Source organism: Rhinolophus sinicus, linkage group LG05, assembly GCF_036562045.2.
Source record: "Rhinolophus sinicus isolate RSC01 linkage group LG05, ASM3656204v1, whole genome shotgun sequence".
NCBI classification, from domain to species: domain Eukaryota; kingdom Metazoa; phylum Chordata; class Mammalia; order Chiroptera; family Rhinolophidae; genus Rhinolophus; species Rhinolophus sinicus.
In genome coordinates this window covers 109,141,171-109,167,174 of record NC_133755.1, presented here as the reverse complement: position 1 = coordinate 109,167,174, position 26,004 = coordinate 109,141,171, and the positions used below count along the sequence as shown (strand labels likewise).

At 37.3% G+C, this 26,004-nt stretch overlaps 2 protein-coding genes across 3 annotated transcripts in view; one reads left to right on the top strand and one right to left on the bottom strand.

Annotated features, from left to right (window-relative positions):
- Window positions 1-26,004, bottom strand: part of FAM135A (family with sequence similarity 135 member A) — a 461,750-nt gene that overhangs the window by 226,739 nt on the left and 209,007 nt on the right. The window lies entirely within an intron of this gene.
- Window positions 1-26,004, top strand: part of COL9A1 (collagen type IX alpha 1 chain) — a 100,241-nt gene that overhangs the window by 48,007 nt on the left and 26,230 nt on the right. The window contains exons 18-32 of one of the 2 annotated variants that reach the window (XR_012496642.1): window positions 4,626-4,679; window positions 7,194-7,247; window positions 10,222-10,275; window positions 10,465-10,508; window positions 11,643-11,696; window positions 11,835-11,888; window positions 12,024-12,077; window positions 12,511-12,564; window positions 13,593-13,637; window positions 14,713-14,766; window positions 14,871-14,924; window positions 22,603-22,656; window positions 23,269-23,340; window positions 23,865-23,900; window positions 24,858-24,902. Coding sequence is in view for 1 of the 2 variants with exons in the window: in XM_074333167.1 (XP_074189268.1) it covers window positions 4,626-4,679; window positions 7,194-7,247; window positions 10,222-10,275; window positions 11,643-11,696; window positions 11,835-11,888; window positions 12,024-12,077; window positions 12,511-12,564; window positions 13,593-13,637; window positions 14,713-14,766; window positions 14,871-14,924; window positions 22,603-22,656; window positions 23,269-23,340; window positions 23,865-23,900; window positions 24,858-24,902 (738 nt within the window). In the remaining variant the exon portion in view is untranslated. The remainder of the gene's footprint in view (window positions 1-4,625; window positions 4,680-7,193; window positions 7,248-10,221; window positions 10,276-10,464; window positions 10,509-11,642; window positions 11,697-11,834; window positions 11,889-12,023; window positions 12,078-12,510; window positions 12,565-13,592; window positions 13,638-14,712; window positions 14,767-14,870; window positions 14,925-22,602; window positions 22,657-23,268; window positions 23,341-23,864; window positions 23,901-24,857; window positions 24,903-26,004) is intronic. The other variant, XM_074333167.1, reaches the window with a different exon arrangement.

Here is a 26,004-nt window from a genome sequence, read left to right as displayed (position 1 = left end):
AAAGACTCAATATTGTAGAGATTCTAATTCTCTACATATTAATCTATTAATTTAATGTAGTCCTGATACAAAGCAAGTAGTATTTTTGTGACGATCTATCCAACTATTCTCAAGTTCATCTAGAAGAGTAAACACTTAGGAAAACTGAAAAATAAGAGTAACTATAAATGAAAATAAAGGTAAAGGAATTCTACCTGAGAATAAAATATATTATAAAATTGCAATAATTAAAACGTTGTGGTATTGGGAAGGTGATCCAAAATGGTGGAGTAGATAAATGCTATGCTTGCCTCATCCCAAGAACACATCAAAATTACAACTAAATTGTAAAACAGTCAACCTGGAAAACCATCTGAAGTCTAGCTGAACAGAAGTTTTATAATTAAGAATATAAAGAAGCCATGTAGAGACTGGTAGGAGGGGCAGAGATGAGAAACAAGCTGCTCCCACACCCACGTGTGGCAGTTGAAAATCAGGAGAAATATCTTGGCCACAGAGTTTTCCCATGAAGGAACAGGGGACCCCAGCCCCCCACACCAGGCTCCCCAGTTTGGAATACTGGTGCAGGGAAGAGGAGCCCCCCCAACTTCTGGCTGTAAAAAACAGTGGGGATTCCGACCATTCAGGTGGGATGGAAGGCTGTTGGAAACCTGGGCATCCTCATAAAGGGACCGTGAAGGCACACACCCTGGGCTCCTGCGGAGGTACGGTGACTCAGGGGGCATAGGAGACATATGGTGAGAGACTGAGGTGTGTAAATTCAGGGCGAAGACTGGACGGGGGCCCTGTGTGGTGCCCTCCTCCTGTGCAGTCACAGGTGGACACCATCTTTCCTGTGTTGAGCCCATCCCCACAGGCCAAATCAGAATCTTATTGGTCTGGTGAGCTGCTCCATCCTGCTGACTCACTGAGACCCAGCCACAGTCAATTCCTTACTTCTGGAGGCTTTATCAGTGGCTGAACCTTTCTGGAGTGTCCTGGATTTTTGTGGAACTACCCTAGACTGGGTACTGGTGGCAGCTGTCCTCAGTTTGCAGCGTGACCTTTCCCATGCACCTCTAGGTACAGCATAGGCAGTGACCAACTGTGGATTGTTTTGTAGCTCCTACTAGGTACTTCCCGGCTAGGCACAGGTAATGGCTGACCTGGACTTACACCAGAGCCCCTCCCAGAGAGGCCCCAGAACCAACATACCTGGAGATTGGTTTCAGACCACCAATTAGCAGAGCACCACCCAATTAGCCCCATAAAGGGTGGTCTCAACAGGCACCAGAGCCTGTTGGGGCAAATCATGTTCCATGAGATAACCCCCCATAGAGTGGCCCATAAAATGTGGACGTGGCCAAACCTCACAGCTAGTCAGCCTGAAGATCAACACCACATATGACGTGCCAACAGCAATCAAGGCTCAACAGGAGGGCACCCACAACCCACGCAAGGGACGCTCCTGGAGCATCTGGTGAGGTGACCGGGGAAACTGTGCCACTGTGCCCCACAGGTCACCTACTACATAAGGCCACCTGGCAAGATTGGGAGACATTGCAGCCCTACTTAATACATAGAAACAAACACAGAGAGGCAGCCAAAATGAGGAAACAAAGAAATACATCTTAAATGAAAGAACAGGAAAAAACTCCAGAAAAAGAACTAAACGAAACGGAGGCAAGCATCCTACCAGAGACAAAGTTCAAAACGATGGTTATGAGGATGCTCAAGGAACTTAGTGAGAACTTCAACAAAGAGATAACAAGCATAACAATGGAAATAGAAACCACAAAAAAGAACTAGTCAGAAGTGAAGAATACAATAACTGAAATGAAAACTGCACTAGAAGGAATCACTAGCAGACTAGATGAAGCAGAACACTGAATCAGCAATTTGGAAGACAAGGTAGCAGAAAACACAGCAAAAAGAAAACAGAAACGACCCTCCCCCCCAATAAAAGAAGAGAGTTTAAGAGACCTCGGGGACAACATCAAGCATAACAACATTCACATCATAGGGGTCCCAGAAGGAGAAAAGAGAAAGCAAGGGATTCAGAACCCATTTGATAAATAATGACTGAAAACTTTCCTAACCTGGTGAAGGAAATAGACATACAAGTCCAGGAAGTACAGAGAGTCCCCCCAAAAATGAACCCAAATAAGCCAACACTAAGATGCATTATAATTAAAATGGCAAAGGTTAAAGCAAGAGAAAATTCTAAAAGCTAAGAGAAAAGCAGTCAGTTACCTACAAGGAATCTCCCATAAGACTGTCAGCTGATTTCTCAACAGAAACTTTGCTGGTCAGAGTGATTGGCACAAAGTATTCAAAGTGACAAAAAGCAAGGACCTATAACCAAGGGTACTCTGCCCAGCAAGGCTATCATTTAAAATCAAAGGACAGACAAAGAGCTTCCCAGATAAGAAAAAGCTAAAGGAATTTTCACCACCAAACCAGTATTATGAGGAATGTTAGAGGCACTTCTTTAACATGGGGAAAAAGATAAACAAATATGAATAATATCTATCAACAATAGCTTTCAATGTAAGTGGATTAAATTCTCCAATCAGAAACATGGGGTGGCAGAATGCATAAGAAAACAAAACCCTTACTATGTTGCCTATAAGAGACTCACTTCAGATTGAAAGACACACACAAAGTAAAGGAATGGAAAAAGGTATTTCATGAAAATGGAAACAAGCAAAATAAGCTGGGATAGCAATATTTAAACCAAACAAAATAGACTTTAAAACAAAGGCTTTAAAAAGAGGCAAGAAGGACCCAGTAATCCCACTTCCTGGTATTTATCCAAAGAAACCCAAACACTACTTCGTGGGACCTGTGAATCCTTATATTCGTTGTAGCATTATTTACAATGCCCAACACGTGGAGGCAGCCTGGGTGTTCATTGATAGAAGAATAGATAAAGAGGAGGTGGTACATGTATACAATGGAATATTGCTTGGCCAATGGAGGGAATGGGTTCTTCCCATCTGCAGTGACAATGGATAGGGCTGGAGGTAATTGTGCTGAGTGAAGTGCCAGAGAAAGACAGATGCAATGTGATTTCGCTTATATGTGGAATCTAAAAAACAAAATAAACAAACAAATCACAAACAGATTCATAGATACAGAGAAATTTTGTTGGTTGTCAGATGAGAAGAGGGTTGTGGGTGGGTGAAAAAGGGTAAGGGATAAAGTACAAATTGGTTGATACAAAGTAGTCATGGGGATGTAGGGAATAGCATAAGGATTATAGTCAATAATATTGTAATAACTATGGATGGTGTCAGATGGGTACTAGATCTATTGGGGTGATAGTTGGGAAGGGGGTGGTGGCAGGGTGAAAAGGTGAAGGTATTAAGAAGTACAAATTGGTAGTTACAAATAATCATGGAGATGTAAAGTAAAGCATAGGGAATATAGTCAAAGATACGGTAATAACTATGCATAGTGCCAGGTGGGTACTAGCTTAGAAAGGGGGATCACTTCTTAAATTATATATATATCTAACCATATGCTATATGTCTGAAATTAATATAAAATAATACTGAATGTCAACTGTAACTGAAAAATTAAAAAGGGGGGAAAAGGTGAAGGGCAATAAATGGTCCAAATTTCCTGGTGTAAAACAAATAATTCATGGGGATGTAATGTACAGCATAGGAAATATAGTCAATAATATTGTGATTGTGTGGTACAGTGTCAGATGGTTGCTGGACTTATGGTGATCACTTCTTTAGGTATCTAAATGTTGAATAACTATTGTGTACATCTGAAACTAATATAATATTGCATGCTACCTATATTTTTAATAAAAATCTTTTTAAAAGTTGTGGTATTGGTAACATACAACAGAACAGTACAGCACAATAGGAAGTTTAGAAACAAGTATATATAACAATTTAGGATATGTTAAAGATGAATTATCTAACTCGTGTGTAGAGAATCTACTGTTCAATTAGTGATAATGGAGCCAGTGGCCATTACAAGGAAAAAAGAAAAAGGTAGATTTATATTTTACATCAAATAAATTAATGATAATTAAAGATTTCTATGTAAGAAATTAAATTATACAATTACTAGAAGAAGAATATGGAGGAATAATTACATATTTTTGGGATAGAGCTAGCTTTTCTATGAGTGACATCAAAGGTATAAGCCATGAAAGGAAAGACTGATTTAAATACATTAAACACATTGTATATGTTACAAAAATTATAAGAAAAGTTAAAAATGAAAATCATGATTAAATAATATTGTAGTTTATGGAGAAGTTTGTATAGTACGATCATATTTGCATAATCATACCATCTAATATACACATATACTTGGAACATGAACACATAATTGTTTTTTCTCTCCCCCCACCCCTTTCTTTAGAAAATCATCTAAAATATTACTGGTATTTATAATTGAAAGGTGAAATTTGGGTGATTTTATTCCTATACATCTCTGTATTTTCTGAATGTTCTGCAATTAATATGGATTACTCATGTAAATTAATTTTTGAGAGTATATATATAGTAGAATAATTTGGGGGATGCCAAGTGCATTTACAATGTGCTGATCTAGACTGAGGCTGTTCCCATGTGCATTTGCGAGAATAACATTTGGTGTGCGTTCCTATTGCTGTTTAGGGTGAAGAAGGTGAACAGGGAGAACCAGGAGAAGTGGGAGCTACAGGACCTCCAGTAAAGTATTTTAAAAGAAACATTTATTTAGGATATGCCAATATTTTTTTCCATGATATTTGGAATTTTTTTTAATTTAGCATTTGGATTTATAGTGTTACATTAACACGATAGTCTCTATTTTTTCCACCAAGGCAGCATTGGGAGAGTATCATTTTTTCAACCTTGGAAAGGGTCCCCATTGTACATTTAAACACTGTTTTAACAGAAAATATTCTACCTATAATTACATACATTCATTTACTAGATTTCAAGGCTAGGAAATCTGAAATAAAATATTGAACACAAGAGGAATAATATATATGTATTATTATATATTAATAATTTATATATTCATATATTGTAATAAGTATATATTATATATTAATAATACATATATTATGTTCTATGGTTCTATCACACGCTATAATAAGAAAATTTTGTGTATCCTGAATATGCAGCAGGTATATCATCTACTAAATTTAATGTAGCTTATGCCAACATATAATCATTATAATTAGAACATTCTTAATTACTCATAATAATGTGTTTTAATAAAAAGTTGGTCCCTTGTGCTTCGGCAGATTGCTGCAATAATATCCACAGTGAGGTAATTGGGGACATCAGCATACTTCAATTTAAAATGTTTGTTAAATTGGAATTTACATTACTTTCATATATGAAAGTGGAGTTGGTACACTTTTTTCCTCCTTACAATGAGTAATAACAATTATGGAAATAACAATTTCAGAATATTCATTGAACCTTGCAGCTAGCCCAGATATGGACTATGTAAAAGAAACTCGGGTTCTGTTCTCAGGAACCAGTTAACAGAGAGAAACATGGGCTCACGCTTCCTTCACCTGCTCTGCTCTCCCTGCAAGCTGGGCTTTTACAATGGGTTCAAGGAGCTGTGCAGATTAGTGCTTACCAGAGCCTATGGGAAATCAAGCTAAAGGAGTCAGAGAATCTGTAAGAAATAGCCTCTGCTTTTAAGTCACGTGAGAACTTTAAGAGTATCTGGAGGAGTCCAAGGTGTTTGATCCAGAAAAGTGCCTTCTCTGAGCTCTTAATGTGAGACAATAAGGAGATAGACTCTAGTTTGCAGGTGGGAGATGGAGATGAAAAGTGTGAGACATGCTTTTTTTGATCTGATGAAAATTTGGTAGGGACTTAAAAAATTATTTTTGAAGCCATTCCCAGAGATTCTCAGCACAGGATTTTGCAAGCAGATTAAGAAAAAATGTTTTCATGGATTAAAGATCTCTGTTGGGTACTACATGGCTCAAGTGGTCCAGGGGCAGATCTCATTAGTGCTCGCTGACCTTCTGGAGTTTGGGAATGAATATGACAAAATGTTTCTGTAAAATGCACAAATTTTCACTTTTTAAATGTGTATCTATAAAGTAACACACAAATTTTGTTTTTTTTAAACACTTTTTGGGACATTTATATACAAGCTCTGCCCTTCAAAGTAGTCACCTTGAGAGATGATGCATGGCATTGTCATGTCACTGCTATGACTCAAATATTTTTAGAATTCTTTTTGTAGAATTGCCTTCAAGAAGGGCCATTTTAATCTGATATGACCACATCTCACATTATATCCTAAGTGGATATCCTAAGCTGGATCATCCTGCACATTTGTACTTCAGGTTGTTCCCAATTGATCTACATAGAATTTGTGACTGACCTGGATGAAGAGTTGGCCATAGAATTGCTCCCATTTTCTCCAAGTGAGAACACAAGGAAATATCTGGCCTAGAGCTACTTTACTTTAAGCCAGTTACAGTGGACAGTTAACAAGTTGTGCAGAAGTAGCTACCCCACTTTCTTGATGGAGTATGAAGCTCCCAAGAGAGCTCTTAAGCTCACTCTTCACAGGACCCATTTTTGGAGCCCTGCTGTTGTGGGGCGAGAGAGTCAAGAATGATAACATTTCATTATTGAAAGATCACACCCCACAGCCTCCTTTCTAGGATTACCCACTCCTGTGCCTGAGATTAGGTGAGATGGGTTTCTACTGCCCCAAATGAGTTCAGAAGGCCTGTATCATAGAAATGGTGTAATGAATAGTGACTACAAGAGGTTGACGGAGGCTCCAGCTCTGTTTATAGTTCATAAGCTTTTGTCGATTAGCCTGGGAACCTAATTGCTTTTGATGGCATACATTGGGGAGAAAAAATTATTTCAAGGTCTAAAATGACAATCCTGTTACATGTAACCAAGTTACAAACCATGGAGGAGGTGGGAATGGGAGTGTATTCTGTATATGAGTTAATGATATTTTAATTAGTAATTGTTCCAACTCTGGGTTTGTGTAAGTCTTCAGGATATTGAAAAAGGGTTTACTATCAGAAGAAGTCTCCTTGGATTTTTCTTTCTAAACTAGAAAAGTTCATCTATATAATGTCACTATTTCTTAGTGTTATCTTTGGTTAGGATAACATCCTTCTTCCGGATCATCTTTCATGGTGAGATAAAGAAATGTGTACTCCAACTACAGTAATTCACTTTTCTTTTTGACATTTCCAGGGAGCTCAAGGATTGAGAGGCATCACCGGCATAATTGGGGCCAAAGGGGAAAAAGTAAGATGGTGATGATAATACAATACCAAAATGTATAAATGTTTAAATTTTGGACCATTTGAAAATATCTTCTTATCTTCAGCAGCATCACTTTTATTTTGTATTTGGTACTTTGTAGATTAGGTTCTCACATTTCTGTTATAAACATAGGTGATAGAAATGAGTAGTATGCATGACACTTGTCATGTATTGGATATACTTAGGCAGGTAAATAGGAGTAAACAGTGCTGTTATATTGATCTCTTTAGCATTATCTATAGTTAATGCTGGTAACGCTGACACAATACCTGGAGAGCAAGGCTAAGACAGGGTAGGCTGGAAAGGGAGAGGTGAGAGAAGGCCGGATACCCACAAGGATGTAGAGCCATTGGGGCTCTTCTGCCAAACTGATTGCTGAGCCCTTCCTTCAACAGGGATCATACACTTGTGGCTGGAGTTCACCACCTTGTTCTTTGCCTGGTCTTAGAGACCAGACTTTCCCAGTATTTACATAGCAAGACATTGTGAGATGCTGGGGTGAGTGAAAGAGAAATAAGGACTTCAGCAAGTTTGTTATTTATGGAGGAAAAAAAAAAACAGAGATAGCTAATTACAGTGCAAACAACAGAGCCATACATTTGAGGGCAAGTAGTATGAGGGAGTGAAGACGGAATGGCTAACCTTGGTAAGGGCTGGGAGGGCTCATGCAGGAGGTGGCATTAGAAGGATGTTGGGCCTAAGGATTAGGTATTACCGTTAATGGAAGATGGAGGCCAGGGAATGCTTTGGCTGAGTGAATATCATAAGCAAAACAGTGGAAACCTGAAAGTTCATGATGTGCTCTGAAATGTTTTACATGCTCTGTATACATGCCTGTGTGTGTAGGGGTGTGTCTAGCTTCTCCACCAAATAGTAAGAAAATGGTTACCATTTTTAGAAACTATGTTAGGAAATGCTATTTGTAGGCTCCAGAGAAAACAGCAACAAGAAAAACAACACACTTTTGTCTACCACCACTTCTGACTCTTGCCCCATTCTCTTTAGAACAACTATTGGCAAATTTGTGTCATTCCACACAGAAGCACAGAACCTTTTATTAACAACTAAACAAGAACAACTTGCCCATTGTAGGTGCTCAATAAATGAATTTAAATATTTTATTTTAAAAGAGATGCACATTTTTGTAAATTGAAAGATTGATTTTGTGAATAATTTCCTCAATTTCATCTTTTTCAGCCTCTTTGTCTCTCGTACGTATTCTCATTCTGCCTGCTTTCTTCTTCCATTTCCTCTAGAATAATTCTTTCCTAAAAACACTGTACTTTAAAAAAACAGATTTTATATTTCTACATTCATGTTATCTTAAGTAACATTCTGGGTGTATCTCTTCTGTTATTAAATAATAAATACCATTTACTATAAAGTTGCTGATACCTAGGCCTTTGCTTTTTCTGGGTTTAAAACATCTCCTAACGTATGTGACCCCCTCACTTTGAAACCAGTTACTGTTCTTGATATGCTCTTTATTTGAGGTAATTTTCTATTGGTATTTTTCAAAATTTCTCATTTCCTCTGATTTCTGTCAAATTGCTTTCAATAATAATAATAATAAAAGCTCTTCTCAGGAACTTAGACTCATGGAGTGGTTACCTAGTAACAGCAGTTTGGATCTGAGCTCCTGCTGAACCGCAGTATGAGAGAGAGGGGGGGGGAGTGCATCAAAGCCATTTCTTTCTCTTTTTTTTTCTCAAAGCCATTTCTATAATGCAAAGGCTGGGCATGCTCTCACAACACAAGCTGAATGACCAATTCAAGGCCTTTTTCAAGTCTTCCAAACCTCTTCTTCCCTGGTGACTGTCGGATGCCTTCTGCTCTGTTCTGGTTTTCAGGGATCAAAGAATCCCAAGGCTCAGTGGTGCCTCTGCTTCACTGTGTTCTTTCTTTGATTCTACTTATGTCTGAACCTTCTATCAAAGGCTTTTAAATTTGTAATTCTTACTACAGACACTGTCCACCTGCTTTTTTTGGCTTGATGTCTATCCAATACTCTTTTGACTGTTTCCATCTATTTTATCATCTCTCCATCTCAACCCTGTTCATTAAGAGATGGCCTGTTCCCCTCAGTTGCATTTTTACCTTCTCATTCACTTAGTAAGAGAAAAAGAGTTAAAGAAGTGGGCTGTATTTTCTTATGTAGCATACACAGACAGCTCTAAAAAATACCATCTTTTTGTTTCAAAATCATATTTTGATTTTTATGATGAAAATAAGGAGGTGATATGTGTAATATATAACCAAGTCAGAGATAAGTTCAAGATAATTATATTTATAAAGCTTCGTAGCTCTCGTGCCATCATCACTTGGTAGGATGAATTTGTTTTTGAGAGACTAGATCAACTACTTTATATAAACTGAATGTAACATCTACCCAGGATGGGAGGAGGGCTTCTCAAATCCTTATTACAATCCATTTTTTCAAATCATAAGGATGAATTTCTTATTCTATATATGATTCTTTCTTGGTGGAAACCCAGAGTCCCAGAAATCCTTCCCACAGGGTTAGCAGTAGCAGAATCCATGGCAACTATTTTTTGGGTGCCTCCTTGGTCTTCACTGTGAATGAATTCCCATAGGAATCCCGAAAACCCTACGGGTAACTACCAAACCTCTTCCCATAGGCTTGACAAGTTCTCTAAATAGGTACCAGTGTTTTTAGTTCATGTCCGCAATCAAGAATGGATGTAGTAGTAACTTAAAATATCTAGAGTGGTATAAAGATTAGGTGTAAGTACTTCTGGTGGGATGAGAAGATGTAAACTAGTGTTTGTATATTTCAGATGTCTTATTTACTACTCCTGGGGGTTCACTGATGAATACAGTATATATTGCAAACACAAAACCTCCTTTTTATCTATCTATCTTTAGAAAGACCGATGTGCCCTTTCTGATGCATGATTCATTTCAATTTCATTTCTTTGTCTTGTTTTTTTTGCAGGGTGCTCGGGGCTTAGATGGAGAACCTGGGCCTCGAGGCATCCCTGGTGCCCCTGTAAGTACGTTTCCTTTTCCAAGACCCAATGATAGATATTTTTAGCATACGATAGATTTCCTTTTACTATGTATGTGTGTTTGTGCAAATGTCTTTTACATGTGAATAACTGAAGTAAAAAAATGAGCAATAGTTTTTATATTTATTAATTTGTTTTAATTAAGAAAAACATCTCTTTCTTGGGTACAGAGAAATGTTCTTCTGACTTCCTATGGGTTTTGTTTTTCTCAAAGGTGAAATTAAATTGTTAAGTTTGTATGTTTGCTGTTTCCCGTTTTTTGGATGCTAGGATGCTTAGAGTCACAGTAACTATCAAATTTCAAGTTCCAGAGTAGTTCTGTCCTTTTCTTTTTCTATGATTTCTGATCTCATTATTTAATATTTTGACTGCCATATGTACATGTGTCATGATTGTAGGCTGCTTCGCACGTTTTCTGGAAGTAAATAATCAAAAAAGCCGTTCATTAATAATCACCTATACCACATGAAACATAGAAAAGATATTAGTAAAATAGTATGTCCAACTATCAAGGTTGCATGGTCTGGTGGGAATGACAGAAAGTAACTAACCTATGCATTATAGGGCCAAGTACTAGAGCATACGATAGAGGTAATCCAAGCAAGAGGAACTTAGAGGAAGGTTGGTCTGGGAAACAGCAGAGTATACAGGTCAGAAGAAGCACTGCTGGTGGTGATGGGGGTGCTGGCATAGGAGCTATCTCTGTCTGGACTGGAAAGCTTCTGTTGACAATATGAAATTGAATAGCTAAGGTAGAGAGTGTTTAATGCCAATCTGAGCAATAGGAACGGATCCAGTAGCAATAGGACATTTGAGGTTTTAGAGTAGTGAAACAATTCAACTAAAGCTGTATTTTGGGAAGAAACATCCTCTCACTTCTTGCCACCTATACCATATGTCAACATTAGCTTGCTAATTTTGACAGAGACCATTATTATTGACTGGGGAATTAAATAGTATAGAGGAAAGATATACAACTGTTCTAAACCTCAACCCACCATGACAGTCTATGAGAATAGCTGATATGTAGACATAGTTACTAATGTCAAGGTTCCCTGTAGTACGGACCTTAATTTTCTTGTGTCTATACATCCAAAGAGCACAGAAACATAATGTACTTAAGATGAAATAAAAAAGACACGTAAGTCTCCATCATCCCTATCGCAATATCATTTTTTAAGACAACATAATTTTTATGAAAAGATTTCTTGAAGTAGGCATCCATGATAGCACAAAGCCACTGGGATGAAAAAGCAATAGTAAGGAAATGTGGATGGTGTTCTATAATTTTCAAAGTCTATTAATAAGTAACTTTTGCTTATATTAACAAAATTTTATTTTTATTCAGGGTGATCAAGGACAGCGAGGACCTCCAGGAGAAACAGGTCCCAAGGGAGATAGAGTGAGTTCATATTAGTGTTAATCATGACAAGCCTCATGCTTTTCAGTGTCCTCTGCTGATTATGCTTATCTTTTTGACATGCCCTCAGTCTGGTGATAATTGAGCATGTCTTGTCAATCCTTTCCTTTCTGCCTTCAGGGAGCTCAAGGTCCTAGAGGAATTCCTGGTGTCCCTGGGTCCAAAGGAGATACGGTAGGTCCTGAGCTGTAGTCATCAAGCACATTTTTCAAAGTGGTTATTAACTTGTAATCAAACATTAGAAAATAAGGAAGGGGAAAAGAATGTGACTGTTTCTAAGAGACAGTGTGTTTCTTTGTGTGTCTTTAGGGCTTGCCAGGTGTGGATGGCCATGACGGGATACCTGGAATACCTGGAACAAAGGTAGCTGTGTGATTTAGTCCAAGAGTGAATAGGGCCATCTCTGTCCTGGCCAACCAAATACAGTATTTCCACAACTACATTACTGGGAGATTTAGTTCACTCGTTTGGGCTCTTTTCCTCGTTTTAAGTTTTTAATCAAGTGTTGATTCCAAATACTTGTTATAATAGTATGTTTGTTTGCTTGGTTTCAGGAACTCAGTAAAATTGTCCCGTTGATGACAGTAGGCTGAGGGAAACTGTGTAGTTTGATTGAAATTATGTCCTAAGTCCTACTGTACTCCTATGCCCCACCCTGAACTGGGTCACATTATAAAACTGCATTTAAGGTCAGGGTAGGGATACTCCTTTTACTTAGAGGCACTGTGTCCTTCCTTTTCTTAAAAGAAATACAATTCATATAGGTTCAAGGATGTGATAAAATCTTTTTTTTCAGGGTGACCCAGGGAAACCTGGACCTCCTGGTGATGCAGGATTGCAGGGGTTTCCCGTAAGTATTTAATTCTTATATGTTTACTGGTTTATAGACATATTGTTTGATATATACAGACATAAATTTATGGGAGAAACCTATTAAGTAATTTGATAAGTTCTAGGGAAGATGCAATGCTTTAAGTTTACATTTACATTTTTGCACTTTTTCTCTGAGGAAATAGTTATCTCTCTAATGACATACTAAGCTTTAGTTTTACATTGTGCATCTCTCTTCTCTCTTCCTTATATCTTTTTACTAACCCTGAGCTGTGGGTCATGTACTTTCTCCTACTTTTAACCAGTTCTGAAGTTCTTGTTAAGAGGGTTGAGCTGTAAGAGAGCTGAGCGTATGCTCAGGAGCAATGTGAGAGACAAACTATCGTTTTTTAATTATGTACTACTTTGAATTATTCAAACTGGTGTCTCCCTGAATAAATGTTGCTGGGAATTCATGTGCATTATACTATATGTGTCCTTGGCTCTTTGAAGGCAAATGTTTCAAGTTATTAATAATAAGGAATACTTGGTAATGCTGAGGACTGGCCTCCAATTTATTATCTAACACTTTTAAAATAATCAGCGAGAGAGTATTAGGACTCCCAATAGTACCAATCTTAGTTAGTTAGACAGTTAGACCCAGCATTCACCTGCGATTCTTTTTTTTAACTTACGTTCTGGGTTTTCGATAGGTCCTTGTTTTGTTATTCTGTATGTTAAATCATGCTGGTAAGAGCTCCCATTGACCTAAAAATGGTACTGGATTGTAATTTGGAAGCTCATCCTTGAAAAATAACTTTAGAGGTAAGATTTGCTTTAAGGGTATTCAGATTTAACAAGCCAGATACAGTAAAGTCATACCTTCTAAACTGTGGGTAGTTCTATACCCAACTGTTCAGAGATGGGGAACTAGGAAGAACCTTCCTCAGACTAATGCTTTGAGGTTGTCATGATTCTCTTAGCCCCGGGGCAGTGTAAAGTGGGCTTGGCATCTCAGGGATTCTCAGATGAGGTGATTAAACCCATGTCCTGTGTGCACTTTTTTAGGGTGTGCCTGGAATTCCTGGGGCAAAGGGTGTTGCTGGTGAAAAGGTAAAAGGTTAAAACTTTTAAATTAATACTTCTATTTCTATTTCTTTATTCTTTTACTCATATATTTTATCATTTTTAATATGTTCAACCTAGCTTTTATTTTATATTTGACCCTAAGAAGAAATCAAAAGGGCTCTACATCTTCAAATGCCAAACTCTTCCCCAGCTGCAGAAAGAATACATTGACAAAGAGTTGCTGATTAGACTTCCTTCTTAAAAGTGCCATTTTTTGCCAGTATAAAACAGAGAACATTTTATTGTTTTTTACCACTTAAAATAAGAAGGATATTTTTAAGCCATAAAATTATGTCAGTGAATATTATTCAGATGTAGCTTAAACTAAAAAGATATTAGTCATCTTGTTCACACACTGATCAACTAGTGCTTATATTTTAGCAATTAAAAACAATAGGTGAAAGAAACAATGAAAGGGATATAATATAGCCTTACTTTAAATAAAATAGATAAAATGTGAATAATGTAGTAATTGGTCACTATGAAATTATGTGACTACAGCCATCCAAGCATAGTGTGTCACGGCACCTTGGGCAGAGATGTCCCCTAATAAGTGGGTGGTGAGAGATGGGTGGTGGAGACGGCCTCCCCAGGCACATGCTTTCCCTGGAGCTTGCTGGCAGGGTTTGCTCAACAGCACATCCTCTTATTTCCTCATGTTGACAGAATTCTTTATGTTTTTAATAGTGTTGATGTCCAGTAAAAGGGCTCAAAGAAGTGTATTGAAGGTGAAATGGTAAAGCGAAGACATATATAATTAATATAATGAAGAAAGAAAAATACTCTCATATTCTTGTCAGGCTAAAGACCTTTATTCTTTGATAATTGACTTTCATTTTTTGATACTTTTCCTATACTTCTGGGAATAACAAAACTGTATTCTGAAACTAAAAAAAAAAATTTATGTATCTACCAAGAAAGAGATTCTACACCCTTCCACATTCTCAATATGAAATTGAGAAATTAATGCTATTTAAGTGTAAGAAATACCCACTCTGGGTAAGACAAGCTGATGACTATGTTTACTTACTGTCTGAATTATGTTGCATTTTACCCTTAGGGTAACACAGGTCCTCCTGGGAAGCCTGGTCAACTGGGGAATTCAGGCAAACCGGTAAGATGCCATAAGTTACCTTTCCACATGTTCTAACCCATTGTAATCACTAAGCAAAGGATTAGGAAATGGTAACTTTTCCTCTACCTGCCTTCCTCATACAGGGCCAACAGGGGCCACCAGGAGAGGTTGGACCACCAGGACCCCGGGGACATCCTGTGAGTGTTCCTTTTCTGTAGGACCTTCCCAAAATGCCTTAGGGCTTTGCTGGACAACCTTTCCTCCCTCTCTCCCTCCCTCCCTTCTTTCCTTCCTTCCTTTCTCTTTCCTTTCCTTTCCTTTCCTTTCCTTTCCTTTCCTTTCCTTTCCTTTCCTTTCCTTTCCTTTCCTTTCCTTTCCCCTTTCCCCTTTCCCCTTTCCCTTTCCCCCTTTCCCCCTTCCTTTCCTCTTCCCTTCCCTTCCCTTCCTCTGTGAATGCTTTCTGATGTTTGATCATGTGGTAGTTCAATATGCTTGTTTTTCAGAAAGTGGAGACAAAAATGAGTTATTTAAAAAAAGGCATGATGACACTTTTTGCTCTCATCCCATGTTGAAGGAAATATTTCAGTGTGATTAAAAAAAACTTTATTGAGAGATAATTCCTATATTATATAATTCATCCATTTAAAGTATATAATTAATTGATTTTTAGTGCATTTACAGAATTGTGCAGCCATTGCTATAGTCAATTTTAAAACATTTTCATCACCCCCAAAAGAAACTCTGTATCCACTTGTAGTCATTCAACTTTCCCCCATTCCCCTCAGTCCTAGGCAAAAACTAATCTACTTTGTGTCTCTAGATTTGCCTATTCTGGAAATTTCATATAGTGGAATCATGCAATATGTGGGTTTTTAATGATTGATTTCTCTCACTTAGCATAATGTTTAAAACTTCATCTATGTCATACCATGTATTAGTACTTCATTCGTTTTTATTATTGAACAATATTTAATTGTATGTATATACCATATCTAATTGATTCATCCATTGATGAACATTTCGGTTGTTTCTGCTTTTTGGCCATTATTAATAATGATGCTACAAATATTTTTCTACATGTTTTTGTGTAGACATATATTTTCATTTGTTTTGATTTCATTTGTTCATACCTAGGAGTTGAATTCCTGGGTCATGTGGTAGTTCCTTGTGTAATGTTTTGAGATACTGCCAGACTCCTTTAAGAGTGAGTTTGTAAATATCTACTTTTCAGCAAATATAGCAATGTTTATTTTCTCACTAGATACAGTTTACCCTTAGAGAGAAACTGAATTAGGGAATTAAATATTATTAACTTTAATTTAGCTTTAAAATATTCTCCCTGGCCTTCGGTTTAAATTCTTTTTCTTTGAAAGTATGCTGGGTAAGAAAAACAACTCTAGGTAAGAACACAGAAACATTTCCAAATATCATTGTTACTTCTTTTAAAGCATTTGTTGAGCATGCTGAATGAGGATTTTTATGCTTCGGGAAAGTGAAATATTTCAGGTGTCTTGTGACATGAGAGTGTTTTCACTTCTCACAGATATCTGACCGCTACCAAGTGGTTTCCAGAAGTTTCTCTGTAGCCAAAGAAACTGACCCCATCTCCTCATTATGCTCCTTGCTCTCTCAATCCTCACTTATCCTTTTCTTCTCTCTTGCTCAAAGCCAGTGAATTTCTAATTAAAATACTTTCTTTAGATCGATTGTCAAAGCAATGCAGTTATAGCTAGCTCACATTTCTAAAACAATGAAGATGCTACATGACTGGTCCTGAAAGATTTAACAGTGAGGGAAAGGGGTACTGGAACTTTGAGAATATTGCATATTTTGTCTAGTGTTTAATTTATAGAGCAGAAAACTAAGTACAGTTGAAGAAACACCTGCCGTATTGCCAGGACCATGCGCTAAACATAAAAAGTGACACAGGTGAAAAGGACTTGGCCCATCACCAGTAAAATGCCCTGGGATATATAAATTAATGAACTAGACAGAACTGCAGAAGGAGATGAAGTGGGGCGTGGGTGTAGTTATGTGTAATATTCTCGTGTGAAGAGAGGCAGATCGGCACAAGTTACACCCATGCAAGGCTTGGAGCCTGGTTCAGGTTTTGAGTTTTGAGTTTCTGTAAGAGTCCTAATTGTTCCTGTCACTGAGGCTCAGAGCTTTGGTCTTCTTCTTCCATCTCATTTCCTATCTCCAGTAGGACCTGTTGCTGCTATTGCCTTCTTGTTAAGGTCCCTTATATTTGACTCTTTTTTTTCTAAGCCCACTTTTACCACCCTGGCTTAAATCATTAACTGTTGTTAGGATTATTGCGGTCCTCTCCTGATTTGCCTTCCCAGCTCCAGTCTTTCCTTCCTCTACTAGTATTTCCCAAAAGAGTTCTCTTGACATTATGGCTGGGATAGTTCTTTGTTCTCCAGGACTCTTGCACATGACAGGGTGTCTGGCATCTATAACCTCCACCAGAGAATTCCAGCAATGTTCCCATTGTCATGGTAACAAACAAAAATGTCAAACACAATTCCAAAGGCCGGGAGAATGGTAGTGCTTCCAGATGGCACACACTGCCATATTGGTGTTCCCAAAGTACAGCTTCCATCATCATTTCACTTCACTTCTTCATTTAAAACTCTTCAGTGGGGCTCCACTGATAATAACAGAAAGCAGAAAACCCTAAACTGTCTGTTGATCCCTGTGTTTTACTTCCCATTTCTGCTTAGCTCAGAGCCTGTGTTCAAGTCAAGCTGGACTCCATGCTAATTCCCAAATATTCTCTGCGCTTGCTCTGCCTGCCTGTTTTCTTTTGTTATACCCTGTATTTAGACAGCTTTCTTTTCCATTTCCCTGACTCAACTTCCCATTTGCCTTATTACGTTAATTCTACAGTCTCTGACTGTGCCTTATCCCCCAGACAGAAGTGATCTCTCCTTATTCTGAACCCTGTAACCCTTAGCCCCTTTTTGCTCCATGCTGTGGAAACTGCAGGAAGGCAGATATACATCTGATCCACCTTTTATTTCTTACCTCTCTTTACTCAGGGTGTGCCATAAAGCAGGGCTCAATAAATATTTCTTGAAAAGAATTGAAGTGGAGGTATAATCAATCTTACCATGCTGCGTATGCTGGTAATAATTGACTTCTCACTTACTATAAATTTTTCAGAAATGTGTCATGAGATCTTATAAATATTATAGTTCTGGAGCAGAGTTTCCACATCAAATCTCCTCACTGAAAGATACATTTGTTCTTTCATTTTACATCCTTAAATTCAGTGTTGTAGATAAGTTCACACATTTTCAACTAGTCCTCACAAGTTTGATCAGTTTTTCTTGCAAATCTCAAATTGAGAAGCTGAGTAGAAGTAAAGAAAACCTATTTCTAACGTGTCCTACTAATGGACCAGGGCTAATTGGAACATGTCTTTGAAATTTAGTGTTCCCTCTTTCCCCACCACTGTCTCATCCTTGTGCCAATGCCACAGCAAAAAATATTGGAGTTTTTTGTCACCTCCAGTAGTCACATGTGAGCACATCTTTACCACTTGGATCATGCTCCTGGCTTTCTCCATCACACTTAACTTGGTTTATACTTGGGTCTGTGTGGCTCCTGATTTAGAGTGGGCACGTGGCTGGGGCTTCTCTGATTTGGTCTTTCCATGCAGTGGCTCCTGGTCCATTTTCCCTTCCAGGCTTCTCAGATCTTGCCAGGGCGTTTGCTGAATGGGTTGTGTTTCCTCCATTCTTATGATTCTGATGAGTCCCATGCTAATCTACCTCTAGTTTTCTGAAGAGTATGTACTCTTGGGGTACAGAAGCCTGTCTCATTTCTCTTGAAGTCCCCCACCCTCACCCACCCTGTCACCAACAGCCTGAAGCACAGAGGTCTTCATAGGGTGTGTTGTTCGGTAATCTAAGCAATTTTCCTACCCCCATCCAGGCCCTGGAATGTTACCCAGCAGTAATTTGTGAAGCACCTATAATGGTTAAGTTTAGACAGATTTTGATCTACCTATGTGTGAGGAAATATTTAAACATACACTAGAGAGAAATAGGAACTATATAATGCTGTGAAATTGAATAGATTTGTAAAACATCTTTCTGGCAAACCTAAAAATTATCGTTGTAGGACTAATATGACCTTCCAATGTTGATATGAAAATGGATTTATAAAAGTAACAATTTATAGAAATCATAATTGATCTTCTGGGTTAATCAACATCCTTTTTGCGAGAGAGAGAGAGAGAGAGAGAGAGAGAGAGAGAGAGAGACTTAGTATGTATTACAGACTAAGTAGAGTGATTTATAATTTCCCACTTCTAATATAGGCAGGGCACTAAAGATAATGTGCATTCTTCAGCTAGTTAGCATTTTGGATAATCAGGCAAATATAACCATCATAGTCTAGAGCACAATGGAATAAAATTCATTTTATTTTTTGTGAAATAATTTTGACTCCATAAGTATAATGAAATTGATTTTTTGTGTGATATACTACAAGTCTAATAGTTCCATTTTAAAAGGCAAACTTTGAAATAGACTTATTTGGCTGTATTTATTCAAATGAGTTTTACAAAGTAGCTCCCGTAGAGCAGGTCCTCAAATAACTTCATTTCATTCAATGTCATTTCAATATAACATCGATGAAATGCCATACGAACTTCACTCTCGTTTATATCAATTAGCCTTTGGTAAATTCAGTTTCATTATAGATCATTTCACTTAAAGTTGCAGAATCTATTGATGATGTGAAGTGAGGACTTACTGCACTTGTTTATAAAGAAGGTGACTTCCTAGTTTTGACAGAAACTAGAGAAACGAGGAGTAGAGACTTGTTTTTCCCAAGCACAACTTGTGCTTTTGAAAAGATGTGGGAGAGTTGAAAAGCAAAAAACATGTAATTAAACATTTGATTGAAAAACATAATTTTGACTGATTTCTTTAGTCCTGATAAAATTTTGTATAAAAATAACTAAAAAAAAAAATAATAACTAACTCTTCTATATGCTTACATGAGCCAGACACGTTCTAAGTCTTTTATGTGTCTATTCAGTCCTCTCAAAAACCCTATGAGATGGGTACTGTTTTTAATCCCCACTTTACAGATGAGGAAACTGAGGTGCACAGAGGTTAAGGCGTGTGTCCAGAGTTAGCTGATGCATGGCAGAGCCAGGCTTTCTACTGGGCAATGGGGCTCAGCATCTATTTTATCATCTCTACCCACTAATGCTTCAGCAGCTCAAGTCAAGTCTCTGCAGGATGACTTTTATTTGAAGTTGGCTTGCACATTTTAATGGTACAAGACATACTTATCAAATTTTAAACTTTAGTATTTATGGGACTTTCATAGTGAGCATTTAACAAAAGTCTAGTAAAAAGCAAACACATTTTTTAATGGTAGGATTTTGCCTTTTTTCTGCTTCCTTCAAATTATCTTGTTAAATGTCAGAACTCTTACTGTCATGGGGTTTGTAAATATTAGCCACTGGGCAGAATAGCCATGTCCCTACCAGCCTCTTGTGCCTACATCTGAAAATATGGTTTTCACCACAGCTGTTGAAACCTAGGAGGTTTATCATTTATTTAACAGACTTGTGTTTACCAGGTCATGGTTAATTGCTTCTTGCAAAATGTATTTGGTTAAATGAATGCTTTAGAGAGTCCTATTTATTTCTTGATTATTCCTGCTCATCTTAGTTACAGGTGAAATTGCAGAATTTAGAGAAAGACTACGCATGTTTTTAGAACACATTGAAATTGTAAGAATGGCCATCAGAGAACCTTGCCCTAACACTTTGTAGCTGTTTTGTCATGGTTGTGAAAATAAACATTACCTTTTTCCCCAGTAAGATGATTTATATAGAAACACCTAAGTGTAGAATGGCCGAGTATTTACAGGATGGAAGTGAAATGAAAACGAGGAATGACAGGCTGTTTATTGTAGCAACAGAGGAGTAAATGGCCATAATTTCACCCATCTTTCCCCCGGTCCTATGTGTAACAGGTTGTCGTGTGTACACGAGTTCTGGAGAGCAGGCTGTCTGTACTGGGGTTCTGAGCCATTCAGATGTATTACCAACGGTCTGCCAGTGGTTGGAAAATACTTATGAACTGATAAATAAGACCTTATGAAAGACAGAAAATAAGATTCCAACAGAGAAAATCTTTATCTTTGACTGGAAAGATAATAAATCTCTCCAAAAATAAATAAAAGGTTATATAATCCTTTATTTTAATTTAGCCCTTTCGTTTGTGGAAGAGAAAAGAGCAAAAAAAAAGTACTACTTTAATCGTCTTTAGTTTGGATAAGCTGGCATAATGGTTCATTTATTTAGAAGTAAGTACTCATATGTCAGCAACTGAGCTTTCCCCTTCTGCTGTGATTAATTATTTTCCCAACCATTCTGTGAATTGAAGTCATGTTAGCCCAATGGTATTTAGGATCTCAATAATGATGCAGTTCAGAAATTATTTGAAAATGCCAAAAAAAGCAGATACACTGAGCAACATCTGTCTTGAACTTTGAAGTGCTGGGTTAAATTAATGGGGTGGATCCCAATACATGGACAGAAAAATCTCTCAGAGTGGCTGGTTTTCATTTAGATTTCCGTCTTTCCAGCATCCATCCTCACAGGACACTGCCTCTGGCTTCCAAGCTACTTGCAGGGTTAAGAACCAATGTATCATCCAAATCATACATTAGACAGGTTGCTTATATAAAAATTTTGAGAAATAGTATTTCATTTACACCACCTATAAGTCATATAAAGTGATGGTTATGAAATTATACCTCATAGATAGCAACTTGTTAATTTGACAAACCCTTCTTAATCCTTTAGAGATACTGAAAATTCAGAAGGTTTATGGATCTTGACACTTTGTTCAACTTATAAATGCATGAAAAGCATATGGGTCAGATCAGGATAATCTTATTGGAAGTATTTAGAAATATTAAACATTAATATGAATTGTCATTTTAAAGAAAACCTCAGAAGACTACTTTTATTTTTATAACATCATCCAGAAGATGTGATTATTTTATCCAATATCCTCAGTGTTCAGCTTAGTTGAACAGGCATTAGAAATGAAACAAGATTTATCAGATTGTATAAAACTGCATGAAGTTCTCTGGGAAAGAAATTTAAAAGTTCATGTGTCTCCTCAAAGGGCTTAAAATTTCAAATAAAAAACTGAAATTGGCTCACAAAAGAAATTAGAGTGTCTCTTTGGTGGACCTTCATTACGAATTGCTCTTTCTGAAGTCTATTTAATCTTTTAAGACATGTTTAAAACAAGAATGAGTAGAACAAAGAATTGTTTATTTCAGAGACTTTATAAATTTCTACTATCTATGTCTTTTCGTAGTTGCAGTAGTAATTTGAAGGCAAACGTTTGACCTGTGTCTCTTTTTTCACTCGTTTGAGGTTCAAGATCATTTGCCAGATATTGCTTTAAAATGTGCTGTATACCTGAAAGTTTACTCTGTGTTTTAGGCATTGTGTGGAATTCAAAATTAATATACCTATACTTCAAGAACACATGGTCTAAATGAGGGGTAAAACATGTACATAAATAACCATAATGTAAGTTAGACGGTGATTTAGATGCTGAAAATGACTGATTGGCATTTCATACAGGTGTATCAGTTATTATTTCTCCCTAATCAGAGTGAACATTCACTGAAGGACGCACACTGAGGAGACTGCAGGTCTTTTACGTAACGGTCTCTGTCTTTAGCTGAGGATGGGGAGAATACTTTGATGACTTATATTTAAACAAAAAACTTGGTAGGATTTTGTTTTATTGACACGGTAATTAATCATTTGAATTGTGGCAAAATATCCACTTAACAATAATGTTTGTGTTTTTCCAGGGCAGTAGAGGAGAAACAGGACCAGAAGGAGCCCCGGGCATACCAGGTAAACTGGTAAGTAATGTTTCCAATCTCCAGCAGTTTATTTGCTTCATACAAAATGTGATGCATTTTTAAAAAATGAGCAAGGAGAGAAAAAACAATTTACAAAGGGTACTTTAATCATCCTTACTTGATTTTTATTGTTATGTGAATATGTGAAAAATGTGTAATTTTAAACTATACCTAAAATACCCTCCGAGGGTATTTTAATCAATGTGGCTTATAACATATATTTTAAAACCAAGAGAGGCATGAAGTGCTACATTTGGCCTCCGGTTGTTCTTGGATGAGGAGAGAACTGTGCGTGAATGCGGCCTTTTACTTCTCCAGCAGTGCTTGTTTACACAGCAAGAGAGGCAGTGCCATTGCGGGGCCTACACTGAAAGAGCCCACTGTTGGGAAAGACAGCAAACTGGGGAATTGAGGACCTCAGAGGTGGGACAGAGGGGGTGGGGGAACTGCTCTCTCTTCTGCTGATAATGTGGGAATTTGGAGGAACAAAGTTAAACCAACCACAGCACATCTAGTTTAGATGGGAGTCGACACACCCAAAGTTGTGTCTGGCTCGAGTGCTTTCCGTGTTGCAGCAACAGCGATTCTGGGGACTTTGTGTTTGCTTTTCAGGGTCCTTTTGGTAACCCTGGCTACAATGGCTTGCCTGGCCCCCCTGGACTTCCCGGAATGAAAGGTGACAGGGTAAGCAATCCAGCCCTCCTGAAAGTACCTTATTGGGAAAGGATTTAGACTGTGTTGTGAAACCAACCTTCCTTTTGGTCTTGCTTTTAGAAGATTCTAAAATTTCTAGTGTTTATTAGAGAGAGCTGCCAAAGTAGGTATTTGAAATTACTGAGAGTTGAAATTAAGAAGCAAAAAATTCTATTAATATAATAATTTATTAGGAGGAAAAAAAGCTGAGAAAATTAAAAAAAGAAATTTCCTTGTAATCATGCTTCCTATTTAGTTCTAAATTTACATTCCTACTAGTCAAATTTTACATGGATGTGATTGATGAATGCCCCAAGTTGTCTAATGCCCCAAGGTGGACAATGGTCAGTTTTTCCAGGTCTTACTTGACTCTGGTTGGGTGGTGAGGAGAGGGGGGTGTTCTCTTCTGTCACATTATTCATATTTGTGCTTATTCACCAGTTCAATAAGGGGTTGAAATTATATAGATGCAAATCTTAAAATACTGAAAAAGTATTATGTTTTATTCATATCAGGGTATAGCCGGTGAACCTGGTCCAAAGGGTGAACAGGTAGGTCCTATCTGAATAATATAAAATGCATGTTTAATGTGCATTAATGTGCTTCATCAGTGGATTTTTGCATGTGATTAAAATGTTGGAGGCTAGTCGTTTTTCTCAAGGTGCTTCGTAGTGAGTGAAACCTGAAGTTTATTTGGGTCTGTAGCTTACCCACTATTTTAATAAGCTGGAGCTACTGGCTAATGATGGCTCTGCCTCCAGGACCACACATTGTCCTTCCTTTGAAAAGAGTGGTTCTGACTCTAATTCACCAATTTGGTTTACTCTGATGAAGCCTGCCATAGCCATGTCATAAATTTTTTTAAGGCTTTTCAATTTTTTAAATTAAGTTTTATTAAATTTATTGGGGTGACACTGGTTAGTAAAATTATATAGGTTTCAAGTGTACATTTCTATAATACATCATCTGTATATTGCATTATGGCCACATCATAGTGTTTTTTTTTTTTTTTTTTTTTTTAAGGAGGGCGCAGCTCACAGTGGCCCTGTGGCCCATGTAGGGATCGAACTGGCAACCTTGGTGTTATTAGCACCACGCTCAAACCAACTGAGCTAACCGGCTGCCCCCGCATCATAGTGTTTTAAGTTTTTCTTTATCAAGATGTTAGCAAATAAACTCTGCACTTGAATTAGAGTCAGTCTTTTCTCTGGATTCCTTTTTGTACTGCACTTTAAGAGCCCTTTCCCAAAGATTTCCTAATTAAAGAATTGCTAGATACAGTTAGTAATCTTTAACGTTAGCAGAAACTCAGCCTCACCTTCTGCCCTTTCTCTAGGCCATGTTTGATTTGGACTAGCCACTGACAGCTAGACTGAAAATTCACTGAGAGCATTTTGTATTTCTGCATGATCCTGGGAACACTTATGAATGCTTATCAATGTTGACTGGTTAAAACTGGGCCAAGGGACTAAGAATTTAAAACTGTGACTTTTAATCTTAATTTTTAGGGTCCCCCTGGTGAAGAAGGTGAAGCAGGAGAAAGGGGTGAATTTGTAAGACTTTTTTTTTTCTGGTTCATGATGGAGACTTACTGATTTCAAACTGTTTGAGGACATAGATATATTTTTTTCTTTTCTCTGACACTGTTATCCTCGCTACTTTCTTTAAAGATTAAGATGTTTCTTCTACAAACTAACGCATGATTCCCCAAGACTGCAGCCAACATCAAGTAGAGGGGACACACCCCAAAGGTTGATAGACCTAAACTCAAACTTTTAAAGAACAAATTGTACCCTCAGACACAATGAATTCTCTTGTGGCTTTACATCTAGACATTCAAAGTGATTCTTATATGACTATAGAAAGTCCAGTGTCTATTATGGAAACAAAATTAAAATTTTACTATAGTTAGCTGTGGCTTACAAGTGTGATCATGGACATTCTCTCTAATCTAAAACCTCCAAATAAGTGACCTCCCTCCTTAGAGGATGTTCTTGCCAAACCTCCAGGGTGACAATACGAGCAAGTTACCTTTCCTGCCAGAACTGCTAGACCTGCTAGATCATCATTATGGTTTTGCATAATCTAACACGACCAAATGTGGAACTGTATGTTTGTCCTTTGGGGTGGGTATGATAGATTTCTCATAAATTAGTTTCAAAGAGATTTTGGTACAGGAAAAAACTTCTGGTAATGTTGTTTTATTCAGATTTTCAGGATTTAAAGTTAATATAAATGTAACATTTGAATTAGGCCACACTTCCTAACTATTAAGTAAATTCCAAAAATAATTATTTCAATTTTATTTTTTTGTTAAAATCGCTCACGCTATGGACTAAGAGAATGTTTTAAATCATTCTATTCAATCATCCTATTAATGATTGTATTCTAATCATTCTATTAATCATTCTATTTTGTAGTGGAGATGAACTGATGTGCTAAACCTTGAGCCGAATTCATATATATGTAGAATCAGTGGTGGGAGATTTTCAAGATTTATTTTTTAAGCATATAAGCATGCATATTTGGCTTGATAGATTTTTGGGATGAGTTTTAAAATATTGTTAGTGTTTCAAAAATAAAGTTATCAGGTTTAAATATTATGTTTTATAACAGAAGCCTGGTTTAGTATCTTTTGAGTTACACATTTTTAGC